The 15,606-nt window shown below is 40.8% G+C and overlaps 2 protein-coding genes across 2 annotated transcripts in view; one reads left to right on the top strand and one right to left on the bottom strand.

Annotated features, from left to right (window-relative positions):
- The window catches only part of LOC139714501 (dynein axonemal heavy chain 7-like), a 136,827-nt gene that overhangs the window by 89,446 nt on the left and 31,775 nt on the right, over positions 1–15,606 (top strand). The window contains exons 56-59 of the mRNA XM_071626208.1: positions 3,599–3,762; positions 8,822–8,975; positions 13,608–13,799; positions 14,974–15,107. Coding sequence (XP_071482309.1) covers positions 3,599–3,762; positions 8,822–8,975; positions 13,608–13,799; positions 14,974–15,107 — 644 coding nt within the window. The remainder of the gene's footprint in view (positions 1–3,598; positions 3,763–8,821; positions 8,976–13,607; positions 13,800–14,973; positions 15,108–15,606) is intronic.
- LOC139714503 (G-protein coupled receptor moody-like) lies at positions 52–1,113 on the bottom strand. Its single transcript, XM_071626210.1, has one exon. It carries the CDS (start codon positions 1,111–1,113, stop codon positions 52–54), a length of 1,062 nt encoding a protein of 353 aa, XP_071482311.1.

Here is a 15,606-nt window from a genome sequence, read left to right as displayed (position 1 = left end):
CGTTTTAGGGCACTTGTGGCTCACCAGATGGGTTAGATCCTCCCCACTGTGTTACAAAGCCCCTCCTCGTGTCATGACAACCGACGTCGCGGGATCACTCTCATCACGGATTTTCGGGCAAGGGAGATACTTGCGCCACTTCTCAAACTTCGTGACATCCTTGTACGCCTTCCGGAACGACCGCATCATCCAGGCGTAGAGGTAGGGGTTTAGGCAGGAGTTCAGCCACATGAAGAGGTTCGTGAAGCGGTGCAAGGGCGTCGGCATGATACCGTGCCGGTCGCCCAGGATGACAATAGAGTATGGGAACCAACATATGAAAAATATCAGGAACAACATCATCAATTTCTTTGTCAGACGTATTTCCTCTCGGCTCAGTTTTGGTATTCGATTAATGTTGTTAAGCGCATTGGAGTTGGCATTAGTGGACATTCGTTCGTTGCGGTTGATTGCAGCAACGGTCATTCGGCTCTTCCGCACCACCCAGAGAGTGAGAGCGTAATACATTGGCAAGATTGCCATCGTTGTAATGACGCCCGACAAAAAAAGCACGGCGCAGAACCACCAGTCCTTTCCCTCGCATACCATGGAGCAGTGGCCCAAGTCGGAATTGTATCCAACTTCCCCAAAGTTAACTACTTCCGGCATGATCACTATGAAAATTGCTGCGCAAGCCAGAAAACTGAATGTGCACAGCAAAACCCAGTGGTTACATTGCTTTAGGAATTGATGCCTGGGTCTTGTGACAGCAATGTACCTTGTGATCGCTATCACGCACAGCATCAGGACAGAAAGGGCTAAACAAATCAGTGCCATGTAGCCAATGACCTTACAGTAGATTTCCGCGTAGGGCCACCTCCCTCGTAGCAATGTGAGGATGAAGAAGGGTGTGAGAGTCCCCGTGGTGATGAGGTCCGTTGTGGCCAGCAGCACGATGAACGCATTGCTTCGCGTCCTCAGTGACGGGGACTTGCACACGGCAAGTATGACCAAGATGTTTCCGAATGTGCCCAGCACCGATACGAGCGCGAGAAACGCTGATTCAAGGATTATGCCAGCGTGCGGGACAAACTCATACGCCGTGGTTGTAGAGGTGGCGTTCCCCGCCGTCATCCCGATAGTGCTTGGTAACGTAGGCATCCTCTGCGTTTATTTTTCGTCATCGATGAAACGAGATCAGAATCAACTTTTGCACCGGTGTTGAATCAATTTGCTTATGAAGTCAAGCCAAGTGTGAATATTTCGTTGCCCTTCAAACGATGTGCGGCGTGGCTCGTGTGCTGTTTTGATGCAGTATTGAATTAATGTGATGAGATGAGTCGGATTTTAAACGTTGGATGTCGTGACATTAAAACACTTGAGGCTTTCCACTTGAGATGTTGTCAGTTATCACATTGACGCTCCAGCATCATACCATCGCAGGGTACAAAGTCGTGCATCTTATGGTTTTATCTCTGTCGAGAAACATCCCTCCGACGTCACGCCTTCTGATTTCTAAGAGCGCGGTGCTTTAGAGTGTCGTAACATTTCCCTAATGTTCCTCCGAGCACGATTTCGTGTTATTTACAAAATGTGTATAATGATGGTAAAGGGGATGGGTGGATGGGCTGGTATCTTGGTTTTCTCGCGATTTTTTCCCCCACGAGCTGTTATAGCGCCTTCTTGACCCTTGCCTTTGAAGGTGGTCACGCGATATTCTTACTTGATATTACTTAGTCTCGGTTGATGCCCTGGAATGAACCAGGTGACAACGCTGTATCGGCGGCTTTTATTCAACTACAGAAGTGTAGAGGCTTTCAATGCAACGATTGAACGGGAATACACGGGAATGCCGAGGAATGCACGGTAATACAGTGATGTTTGCTTTCATGATAAATCCATCACCAGTACGTCCTGTATGTGCAAGTCCCCGCCACAGTAGTCGCGATTGCCGTGTTGAGGCGATGTTAGAATTGTTCACTAATCAGGACAACGATGTTCACTCTTCTTGGCTCGCATGGAATTTATGGAAGTCATGAAATTCACCGTCGCGATCGTCTTGTGAACAGTCACCGGTTGGTACACATTAAAAACAGGTAAAAAAAAAACATTCTGTTGTGACGCCACCCATGCACATCCACGATATAGCCAGAACAAAGTTAATTGCGAGACTTCATACGACTCTCACATGTTATCTGCTGAGCTTCACAAACTCTTCTCCACCGAATGAAAGGGTCGTGATTAAATTCAGCTCAAGTGCGCCGTTCATTTCCTCCCACCTCATCGATTCGAGTTCGGAGACAGCAGTGTTATTGCTGAGAGGTATCACGGATGTGTGCGTTATGACGCGAGCCCAACAAAACTAACATAACACTTAATAAGAATAGGACTCGGGGCTGCGTGATACCTCCCTTTGCTGTGAATTGCGCGCGTGCACTTCCCGTGTAGCGTGCGATCGTGGGCTCTCCCAACCTCATTCACAACGATTTGGGGGCAATCCGATTGGTTTGCTGAATGCATAATCAAACATGAAATAGAAAAACAAAACCATCAAAAGTCTAAACAGCGAACGCTGCGACAACGTAATTCCGATAGACAGCCGACCAATTTTTTCCCGCCTGCACGTAATGCTTGATATTTTATGTTCCTGCTCATCCGCTCTTTTGACTATTACGTCATTATGGAGTCAAATCACACTCGTTTGCCGATGGAAACATGATACATTTTATAGGCACAGCATACGCAGTTCTGGGATCACAACGATACATTGTTGAATGATGTCCTATAAATCAATTTAACAAGATATGCCGAAATCCCCCATTTCCGTTCATCCCAAGAAAACATTCTCACGCAGTATATACGACAGAATCTCCATTTTTTTTTTTGATTGGTTGCCCGTGGTTACCGATGTCGGTTTACTGTCTTCTGTGCGATAGTTTCATTCAAGCGAATTCCATCTCACTATCTTCCGTATCGCTGTCATCACAGACGTAGATACTTTCGCTCGAATTTAAACTCTTGCAGTAGTTTTGCTTTTTTTCAAAACACTGATGTTTCAGTAAGGGGACGAACCGACAATCTTGATAAATATCACAGCGAATTGAACTACTGATCGTCTCTACTACTGTATATACAGTATTCTAAACTTCGCAGGTGTGATATTTTGCGTACTAATTCAAAATTGCAAAACATTTTCGAGAACGGTTGAATTCACGATCAAGTACAACACCGACCTAATGAGAAAAAAAGAATTATTAATATCCCTCTAACATCTCGCGTTGTTCCACCTTGGAAATGATATACAACACCTTCGTGTTAAATAGGAAAAGCATGTATTTCTGAAATTCGCAAAAATAAAGGCACCGCGAAATATACCGTGTATCCTGTACGGTGTGTCAGTCACGATGGAAGTGATGATTATTATACTTCTTGTCCTGCTATTAATTATTATTCTCATACTCGTAGTGATAATGATTACAGAATGATTACATTTTCGTTATTATTGGTGTGAGCGTAGCCATTATTATTATGTTCATTTCGACGGCTTGGTGATTGCATTGTTCTTGATATTTTACGTATGATTATCTCTCTGTCCCCGTCTCTCTCACACTCCTATCAGGACCAAATCAAGGACTGGTTCCAAGAGGTGCAAACGGTGGGAATCCCAACGTCTAAGGAGTTCTCCCTGAGTAGCACACTGGGAGACCAGGTCCAGATACGAGCCTGGAACATCGCCGGTCTTCCCACCGACAGCTTCTCGGTGGAGAATGGTATCATCATCAGGTGAGCCTGTTAATGATTGACGCACCAAGACTCATTATGATGTGTTTAGAAAAACAATTAAATTCTAGTTTTATTTCCATCAAGCAAACTGTTCGACAAATATACCAACAAAGTATACATTTGTCAATTCATATTGTTCACTGTTGTTGAACAATTCGAAAGAAATTTATACAAGTCATAAAACGTATTATTAGGTGTCCTAAGAGTTTGAGTATGACCAGACTTGATGATACCACATTAATGTCAGAAGAAAAAAAAACTGTGCCAAGTCTTGCTTCCACTCCTTTATTATGTGCATGTGTTGTTTTGTGTGAATGTATGTATGTATGTATGTATGTTTGTATGTATCTTTGTATTATTGATATTTGTTTTTATGCTTTGTTATTATGCATTGAGATCAAGGCTGTGAAATGTCAATTTACGTCAAACTCCGATCTTCCGAAATAAGTATTTTAAATATTCAGCTGTTTCTTTGCTGTTTTTTGTTTGTTTGTTTGCGTTTATGTTGTAGTTTTGATAAATGCGGAGCAGCTTTCGTAGAATCATTGATTGAAAATTCTGACGCACCATGTCGTCATCAAATATGTTATATTAATGCACAGTAATGATTTAGACTGATACAAGGGGGGGGGGGGGGGGAATGACAATCAATCCCGGTCCTTCAGTTTTGATTGTTGCTTTTCATGAAGGAGGCGTTCTGGTAATTTATCATCAGTTTGCAATTGTGCTACTCAGCCAACTGTATCGCGCGCTGTCAATCAATCAAATCCCCCTATGATGAATGCCGTAGTAACCAACTGGCACATCCGCTTGCGAAGACTCGAATGAGACCACTCAACAACACGAAGCGCACGCCACTTGCCCACAATTCCAGTTAGCGGGCTGTGACTGAAAGGATAAATAGCCAGCCTTTTGAATTTGTGAAGCACTTTGAAAAATTGATGCTTATACGTGGGTACTATAAAGGAAAAGAGATAAGGTTTTAAACTACTACCTTGTTTTGTGATGCAATGTTTAGGGAATCACTCGTACATTTTATTACAAATGTTCTTTTAACAAACTGAACTAATCTTAACATTCTTCAGGCAATATTAACTCAAACTCTTTGCACATTTTACTTTGCTTGGTAAATTCCTAATTTCGTTAGTTCAAGCATTGCTGTTTAGAGAAGAGGGGCATAACGATGCAATGCCAAAGTGAAAGAGGACGATCAGTATCTATATAATATACTTCTGTAAACAAATCTCAATGCTAAATCATGAACACTTCCCAGATCCGATTTGCCCGCTTTTCTATGACGTAGTATATTGCAAAGCAAACGTAAAGCATTTCGATAGTTTGCCATATTGGTTTAGATAATAACTGTCGAACTTCAGACCCTGAGAGGGTCATTTGTCACAAGGAACCAGAGAGGGAAGTGGAGTGCACCTCGTCTATCATTTTCTCTCTCTGTCTCTCTTTTTTTCGTCTGCACTTCACCATACCGCCGTGTGTCCATCTGTTGTGGTGTTTCCTTGGATACCGTCCGACGAGCGCTGTTCCGTTCGCACCCAACTTTCGTCCCTTCCACGATACCGTCACCCCGCTATTTAGACGCGCGGACGTTCAGAGGGGGAAAAACATGTTCTGAGCGTGCGTCAACTTGACCCGCGCTTTTGCGCACGCTCAGAACATGTTTTTTTTTTTTCCCTTTGAACGTCCGCGCGTCTAAAATCTAAAGCTCCCTAGTGTTGCTTGATTTGACGCAAGCCCAGCAGGCCAGCTGTATATACCCGTTATGATATAATTGCAGTATCGCTTAAACCAGTGGTGAAATGAATGAACCACAGGGAATGACTTGATTTTGAGTTCGCACTTGGGCTTACTAGTACGTTTCGCTGCGCCGAGTTAATTTCTACAGCGCAGTCTTGAAATGTTGTTGTTGTCGGTATTATTATTATTATTATTTTTTATTTTTTTTGTTTAATTAGAAAAAAACATAAGCATAAACAAAACAGAACAAAAGAGAAACTGCAGGGGTTGGGGTCGGTATAATGCAGCAGTTGGAGCTATGGTTACGTTTTTGAGCTGGATGAAGAAAAAACAAACAAACAAACAAAAACTTACACGGTCAGTTACACAGGAGAAAATGTTGATTCATGATTTACTCCTAATTCTTAATCGTCCAATCGTTTCTAATAGTGATAAGGACAACAGTACTAAGGTATAACAAATGGGCTATGGACATTTCTGTTATATTCCTCCAGATGTCATTGTTATTCCTCTTTCTTTGTTATAATGTTACATTAGAGAAGAAATTCAATTTTGGTTGATACGCCGAGTATTATCGACAAATGAATGCTATTAACGCCAGCTGAACGCTGTGCAGTGAGCTGTGAGTTCATTTTGTAGAGTAATGTTCAAAGACATGAAATGTAAGGGTTTGCAGCGCCCAAAATACAGCCTTGTTCGTCACAATGGTATTAGGGTAATTCCGTGAAGTTGGGGCACAAAGTGTGACATTTTAGCATAACTCAATACTAATTACTTGTACATATCGTTTTAATAACTTCATTAAAATTGAGTCTGAATGGCACAAAATTTCCAGGAAAATGTGTGGCCTCAATGCAAATGTAAAGCCTACAAACAATAAATGTATAGCATAATTAGTATTGAGTTATGCTGAAATGCATTTTTTTTTTAAATATCACGATGCTACATGGACACTGCCCCAACTTCATGGAATTACCCATTAGTGTTGACTTCAATGTATTTGGTTCTTATTTGCGTGCCTGCGTACATGGCGTAGGCACATTTAAATCGATTCCATTTCGATTTCTGGATGATGGTAGCCCCAAGGTTGTGAGCACGTCGCACGTAATTCGACAATATAAGAACGATGGTGTCGATTAATTTGGCAGCCCTTAATTCGAGCTGCGCAAATATGTATTGTCCAAATGTATAGATTTGTGTGCATGAGTATGTGTGTGTGTGTGTGTGTGTGTGCGCGTGTGTGTGTGTGTGTGTTTGTGTGTATGTAAGTGCGGAGAGAGACTGAGCGAAATAGTGAGATAGAGAAAAAGAATTGTGTATATCAATTGTTTGAAATTATTGTCTTTTGTATAGGTCATTGCCGCTTCGTGGCGTTTTCACGCTAATGACTCTAATAGGCCAGATGACAACTGGGCAACAGTTAGTCAAATAATGTTTGATGATGCCAACTCTCTGCTATAGGTCCACGCAAACTGCCTGAGCAGGCTAATTAACTTTTGTCTACAAGCGAAACGCTTGTCTTTTTTTCCTCTTTCCCTCTCCCTCTCTTCCACCCCCTTTCTCTCTTTCGATAATCTAGGTCATGGCGAATGACCATGCAGCCACATTAAACAAATCTATACCCCAGTTGATGAGTTTCTCTATAGTGTTTGGACATCAGCTTTAAAGACTGCACTGTGTTACGATCGAGTAATTATGCCATCGAATTGGCCAATTTATGAGATACGACTCGCTCGTATATTCGCATATCCCGCCCCCTCCTCCCATGTCGTTTCTGAAGTAATATACGTCTTACACTCGAAATACAATTATATTTGGAGAGGTATACCATCGTTAATGAAATGCCGATCTAAGCAATTTGTAAACCAGGAGGCGCCAATTAAAGGGATCGTACAGTTTTGGATGAGACCTAATTTCAGGTTTCTAACATTTTTTTTTTTTTTGTGAAATAACGAGAAACCTCTTATGAAATATGAAAGAGCATGTAATTTTATGAGGAATTGAACGTTTATCTGATGAAAATTGGTTTTGAAATGGCTGAGATATCCAAAAAAGAGCGATTCTAATAAAGTGTGAGACCCACACATTATTACGATCGCTTTGTTTTACTTTGCTTTTGGATGTTTCAGTCATTCCAAACCCGATTTTCATCAAATAAACGTTGAATTCCTCTTCAAATGGTATTCTCTGTACTATATCATAAGTGTTTTCTTGGTATCTCGCAAAAAGTTAAAAGCCCAATTCTCATCTCCACCAATACTGTAACATCCCTTTAAACTTAGCATAATAAACGTCACGAAGAGATTTGTTTCAATTTTCTTTTTCACCTCTGCCTGCATTTGTAGCTTTTCATCAGCTGGGTGCTGAGGTAAAGTGGTATCAAGAGATTGAATTGAGGTGGGGGGGGGGGGGAGTGGGAATGGATGGTCAAGCTCCGGAAGCTTTTAGTCACTTATTCAGAACACTGTGCCTGTAAGCGCATAATTATTTTCCCAGTCTGTTTTAAGTATCTTCAATACCACAAGATGCACAATTTTCGCTCGCTAATTAAAGGTTTGCCGTTCCCGTAACCAAGTATCTTCCAAACATAATTTTCAACACATTATTTCGATATTGTCAACTTTGTCTAGCGAATTTTACCGGTTATTTTTATTCAGTTTTGATTTATTTTGCTGCAACTTTTTCGAATTGTCACTACATGTAAATGTCAGTATCTTATTTTCTCTCTCTCTTTTTTTTTGGGGGGGGGGGGGGGAGGGGGAGTGGAGGAGATGTGTTTGTCATGTTATCAGAAGCCGCAAAATGAAGACTAACACCTTGATTGAAACGTTAGCGATAAATTTCCGCATGTTTTGGAGAGCACGTGATATTGCCAATGAAGAAACATGTGTTTGCCGATCGTGGTAATTACAGCCTGTAAAGTTACACGGTCGGTCGATACCATTTCGTTGATGACGAACGTTCTGCCACTGTTCAGTGATCGAGAACGTAAAGTCAGTTTTCAAATCATATATACACTCTGTACAATGAGAGTGACGGGATACTTTCGATCGATGGAAATGCGATCGGGTTGGGTTGTCAACAGCAAATTCGAACACATCCGCCTGGCTATAGATCCCCATGTTTGGCAGTGCCTTTTTCACGCTCACGTGCGTGTTTGATCAAACGGATCATTCATTGGCCTCGATGCCTGGGCGTTTAATATCATTGCTTTGTAAATGACATGCTATGGCCTTCATTGTGATAAAATCTATGTTTTCTTTTTCCGTATCCCTCTCCCTCGATTGCTCTGTCTTGTTTTCCACAGCAACGCCCGCCGATGGCCGCTGATGATCGACCCGCAAGGCCAGGCTAACAAGTGGGTGAAGAACATGGAGAAGGCGAACAACTTGCACGTGATCAAGCTCACCGATTCGGACTTCGTGCGTACGCTGGAAAATTGTGTCCAGTTCGGCACGCCTGTACGTATACCAATACCCCCATCCCATAAACTAGTCGGAATAAATGGAGGCAAATTTTGTTTTTTACGCGATAACTGAGACATAGCTAATATTTGAAACGTGGTGATACCCATCTAGTGTACGTTAGATTTCATGTTTTATTAAGAAAAAAAAAGGAAAGAAAAGAAGAGAGAGAGAGAGAGAGAGAGAGAGGGAGAAGAAGAAACGAGACAAATATTAAACTTCAATTAGTGAAATTCACTGTGAAAGAGTGAAAGTGAAATACATGTATATTGTAATAGGGCGCCAGAACACTCAAATCTATGTGTCTAAGGAATGTGATATCTTTTTTTTTTTTTTTTTTGTAGCACAGGAAAAAAAGAAAACATAGAGAGGGAGGGAAGGAGGGAATAAAGGAATATGAAAGAAAAGTGTTCTGCTCCTGCGGCGCAAACATTTTAATGTTGTATAGCGAATAAATTCTGCGTGACATTTTGCCAGTCAGGGCGAGTCAAATTTCAACACACAGAGAAGAAAGAAAGCGAACGAGAGAATAGAATGCGCAAGCAAGACAAAAAAGACACATAAAAGTTTAAAAAGTTAGTCAAGGTCATGTGTTGTATTGCCATGACAAAAACTTTTTTCAGGGTTTTTCTTTTTCGACTGATTTTGACGCCATTTTACATTTTTTTTCTTAAGTGCTAGGCATTGTTGTCTAGAAGATTTTGTGTTTTTATGACCTGTATGAAAGGTAAATGAAATTTTCATTTTTGTTTTCTCACTCATAGGTCCATCTTGTATCCTTGTTTTGCTTGGTTTTGTTTAGTGTGTTATTTCATGTCATGATATTGTTGAATTGTTCAGGGCAGTAATTGATTTTCAAGGCTGAATCCAGCCGAAAGCATTGTGCTTTTTTTTTATTGCGTATCCATGATTACGCACTACGATTACGTGGCCGTATAACAAAAAAAACCTGACTAACGGAAAATGTAAAGGTCAGGCGAGTACTGTATTTCTCCGCCGCCCCAAGTACACACACAGAACAAGGAGAAAGAGGGCAAAACTTTCTTGTATGTTACCCTAAAGAATTGTTCGAGCAGATATTTTCATTTCACCGCCTGAAAAAGAGGAGGGAAGATATAATACTTCAGATGTTTTCGTAAGCTAGAGGTAAATGCCTTAAATGTTTTAGTGTTTACCTTAAATCACAACCACATAAGCTTTGTTTCCCACGCGCCGAAATATATATATTATTCAGCACATTCGTCGAGTTTGATAGCGACAGTGGTTAAAAGTCCTTTTTTAACACCTTTACTGCGGTTGTTTTATCACAACAACTCATTTCTAATGAAAACGGTAAGAACATGCTAACCGAAACGTCGAGAGTAGGTAGTCCCTTTTCAGGGCCAGAGACATACCCAAGAAAAAATACACGGTGGACCGTGAAGCCTTCTACTACTGAACGTCCTACCGTCACGAAAACCTTCAAAGATTTTAACAAATCATTTCTTAATAGATACAATCAAGGTAGAAGACACATTACTTCGCGCATGACGAGCGAAGCGAAGCTTAGCGTTAATTGATGTTGGCTTGATAAGAAGTGCGGTACACTGTACCTATTAAGGAAGAGGAGGAGGAGGAGGAGGAGGAGGGGGAGGAGGAGGGGGGAGGATGTCGTCTTGATTAATTCTGAAGATATACAGGTGGTGGCACAATGTGCCAAGACGCTTAGATTAGCGTATTAAACTCCTCTCGTTTATATCTCGATGATAATAAAGAGCAGATTCGCGGAGAAATATTGACATTACGGATCTGTGTATTTCCCACCGTCAATCTTGTCCAACCGACATTATGATTTTTCATATTGGGTGGTGAAAGCTGCACCGTGGGTATCAATGATGCGCTCGCGTGCGCTTTGTAGATTCATACGTCAAACGCCGAAATTAAATATGATTCCGGTGAGTTATTTTAAGAATCACACACACACACACACACGGATCATGGAGGTGTACGTTATTAATGACCGAACGAAAGTGGAAAGTCTTCAAAATTGCGCAAGCCGCGTTGTTGTTTACACTACACACAAAACGGGCGTGACTTGATCCGGTCAGCGTGCACGCTTTACATACACTATAACAAACACGTGCTCGTGCTCGTGCTCGTGACATCGGGGCTTTGTCTGAGAAGTGTCACTCATGTTGTCTTTTTTATTTTTTATTATTTTCCTCTCTTTCCTTTTTTTTTGTGTATTAGTTTTATCTCTCACTCAGTTCCCCCACCCCCTTTCTCTCTTCGTACACTACCTGGCAATATCCTTGAAAAGTTGTAATTAGAAGATGGGCTTAAAATGTTTGCCGTCCTGAATCAGCGAAGCGCTTCCCTCTATACTTCTTTTATAGCGCTCTTCTCATTTCTGTTCCCGCCACACCCCTTCCCGCCACACGACATTGGTCTGCTGACGCGCTCTTCTTGCACTGATGCGATCACTGTTGTATCGATTCCCTCCGCGAAATTGAAGAATTGATTCGATACTACAACTTGTATTTTACTCGTCATGGAATGATCGGGGAGTTATTTGTTTGCTAGGAGGAGTTGATGAGGACAATCCCATTAGTAAAAATGTAATGCAGGTAACTAAAGAGAGGTATTGGAACAGACACAGGATGATAGAGAGTCGTCGTCGTCTTAGGAGGAGGAGAAGGAGGGGAGGGGAAGGGAGAAATCAAAATACACTGTACTAGTAGTAGAGGCTGAAAAAAACAAAACACACATACAGAATAGAAAATAATGGAAATCATGATCACAATGAAAATGTGTAATATCGTGTTTAGATCGCCGCGGCCTCGTACTGACAATAAAAACACACATCAACAATTAGATATATTATGTAAAGATTACGAGAAGTACGAGCCCTATTAACCCTTGAAAAAAAAAAGAAGCAAATTGTTGAATAAATGTAAGGGAGAAGAATAACCTTGTGGTGTCCGATAATTAGAGCTGCTAAAAATGACATATTAAAAGGCTAAACGTCTGTTATGATATACCCGGCGGCCTCGTACAGACACACAGACACAGACACAGACACACGCAAAACCCCAACAACCCACAACTTCAACAATTATATATATATATATATATATATATATATATATATATATATATATATATATAAATATATATATATATATATATATATATATATATATATATATATATATATATATATATATAATGTAAAGATTACAAGAAGTACGAGCCCTATCAACTCTTGATTCGCTAATAACCTTGTGGTGCCCGATAATTAGAGCTGCTGAAAAATGACAAATTAAAAGGCTAAACGTCTGTTATGATGTACCGGGCAGGGCGTAGAAATCAGTGCCACACTTCTGCCGCCCAGGCTGTGTGTCGATATCGCAAATCGATGGAACTGACCTTTCTTGACGAGGTCCCCCACTGAGGACACGTTTAATATAGCGATCTCGTCTCATTGTCTCGTTGTTGTACAACGTAAAGACGCAATTCGCATGCCCGGAGGAACGTCTTTCTCTAGATATTACACATGACCTGCTCATTAAACTCTCATTTAAGTTGCTTTATTAGGATTTAACAAAAAAGTCAAGTAAACTTAAGAGACAAAAACCTGGTTAGGTTAAAAAAAAGATCCACCGGAGTCATCGATCTGACGACTTTGTAATAAACTACTTCCATACTTCCATATCTACTATAGATAGGACAATGGTTGTGTCCGTGTCTGTTTAGTATTTCAGCCGCAGTTCTTATGCCGAAATGAAATCATTATTTCACTTGCTTATGAGAATTTCCGCGCGTGAATTTGTTTGTTGTAAGGCGCAGTGTAACGATAACAGACAGTACAATGTATATTTACAGTCCGACTTCGATTATCCGGCCATCTCCTATCCGAACTTCTCTATCATCCGGACGTGTTTGTAGTGATTGCGCAGTGGAGGCGGGAAAAATGGGGAGTGATTTTTAACTTACTTAAAACTCCTACGAAACTAACACGATTTTCCAATAGTATTCCCAGTCGAAGCATATTTATATGAATTTTAAATTACGTTATTTCAATTTCCTTTAAAAAAAAGGACTATAATTCTTAATAGGCTAAAGCATGGAATACACCACTGGTGCGGTGCACACTATCTATCTAGCTACTACTGGGTCGGTAGGTACATGTACAGTGTACATAAATATTGCTTTTCCCATATCCGGTCAAATCGCCTCCTGTATACGCCGAATATTTCGTGAGGTGTTTTTTTTTTTTCGCGAATTTCGCGAGTCAGGTGCTGTTCGCGAATTCAAAGACACGCGAAAATAATGATTCTGATCCCGATATGAATCTGACCTGCACGTATACTTTTTCTCCGGTCAGTACTGTACTCCACGATCGCGAATTTAACCACTCGCGAAATCGTCGGGAAGTCCCGATTCGCGAAAAATTAGACTCGCTAGATATATGGCGTGTTATCCGGACTGGCGCCGGTCCCGACATGGCCTAATAGTAGAGGTCGGAACTGTACTTGCTGTAGAGGTTTTAAAACACTATTGTGTAAGCGTGAACCATTTCTGTTGGGAGCGCGCGCCCGTCATAAACTTGTTCTCTGTCTCCCGTCTTCTTCCCACCGGGCGTGTCAGGTTCTCCTGGAGAACGTGGCCGAGGAGCTGGACCCCATCCTGGAGCCGCTGCTGCTGAAGCAGACCTTCAAGTCCGGGGGTGCCATCTGCATCCGCCTGGGTGACAGCACCATCGAGTACTCGCACGACTTCCGCTTCTACATCACCACCAAGCTGAGGAACCCGCACTACCTGCCCGAAACCTCCGTGAAGGTAAGAGCTCGGCGCAGCGCAGCGATCATTGCGATGCTACAGAGATATCGTTGGGTAGACCTGTGCGGTCTATCATGCAACTACCCAAGGAACCGACTACCCAAGGAACCTTAGAAGAGCATTTTTCATAATTTTAAATACATGTACATGCATATCTGTTTTCCAAGTTTCAATGAGGCCTGAATACATTTCATTGCTACTTTGCTCTTCGTTTTTCATTGGCTCTTCCGCTATCTGTTACAAAAAAAGAAAATGCTTAATACTTTAACATAAATGAATTCATTTCTTTTAATATCGATTTAAGATTATGACATCACATTGTTTAACCAACATGTTAAGACAAGTTCTCTATCAAAGGATTTTTTTCTGAACTTTGGTTGCTTTTATAATATTGTTTACTATGTACATGCATATCTATTTTTTTTTTTTTTTTTTTTGCCTAGAGACGTCCGTGATGCTGTTGTCTTTTTTTTTTTCAAATCTTTTGTGTTTGTGGTTTTATGGTGTGTCAAGACTGTTTTGTGAATTTGATTTTGAAACAGACAATTGAAAAGATCGAGTGCTAGGGTACTTCGCCAGCGGTAATGGAGAGTTCATGGCAATAAAGGCATAAGAATTTAATGAGACATCACATTACTACCGTATTGTCCGTGAATGGTACAATTGTCTGTGAATTAAATTTTGAAAACGACTATTGAAAAGATTGAGCACTGGGGCACTTGACGGCGTTGAGAGAGAGTTCACGGCAATAAATGCCTAATGCAGAATAGGATGTCGTATTATTGTCCTTCGCGTAATGGATGTGGATGGGTTTACAGCTATTACCATCACTGTCGGGAAAATTGAATGAGTTGTTCAATTTGTAAGAAGTATTGATTGATACAGTGTTCTTGACTAATTGATCAAAGGTGACCTCTCTGCGGCGCTCATGTTTATAGTCCAAAATTCAAACAACAGAAAACCAAAAATAGAATGATATAATTCACCATATGAAATATATATAAATATATAAATATATAAATTTACAAATATATGAATATATAAATGTATGAATATATAAATTTACAAATGTATAAATATATAAAGATATAATATATAAATATATAAATATATAAATATATAAATATATAAATATATAAAGATATTATATTTCTCTATCTGCTTTGATGGATAGGTCACTCTGTTGAACTTCATGATCACGCCCGAGGGTCTGGAGGACCAGCTGCTGGGCATCGTGGTTGCTAAGGAACGGCCAGAGCTGGAAGAGGAGAGGAACGCCCTGATCATCCAGAGCGCCGACAACAAAAGGTAAGAATGGGGTGGCTGGAAGGCTCTACGTAGGAGGAATGATGAAATCATAATGAGGTTTGGACCCAAGTCTGCACTGTGAATTGTGGAGAAAAATTAATAAAAAATGAGAGATGGTTTACTTTGGTTCGAATTATATGGGTACAGATCTTGTAATTGATTAGTGATTATGAATTATTGATTGATCATATAATGATACATGTGACTGCTGTCTATCATCACATGTTGTATATTTCCTCTCGTTTTTGCACCATCTTTCATCTTGTAATTGAATAGTTATTGTTAATTGGTCATATAATGATACATGTGATTGCTGTCTAGTGTCACGTGCTTATTTCCTCTTTTTTTTTATGCCTCTGCCAACGAAGTGGCCGGAGGCATTATGTTTTCGGGTCGTCCGTCTGTCCGTACGTCCGTCCCGTTTTGTTTTTGTCGATATCTCAAGAACCGTGGGGCGGTTTTACATCAAACTTGGTATGAGGGTATATCCTGGGGGGAT

This window comes from Diadema antillarum, unplaced genomic scaffold, assembly GCF_040938485.1.
Source record: "Diadema antillarum isolate AM-2024a unplaced genomic scaffold, OU_Dant_1.0 seq00002299_RagTag, whole genome shotgun sequence".
NCBI classification, from domain to species: domain Eukaryota; kingdom Metazoa; phylum Echinodermata; class Echinoidea; order Diadematoida; family Diadematidae; genus Diadema; species Diadema antillarum.
The sequence above is the reverse complement of the archived record's forward strand: the minus strand, read 5'-3'. Positions and strand labels throughout refer to the sequence as shown.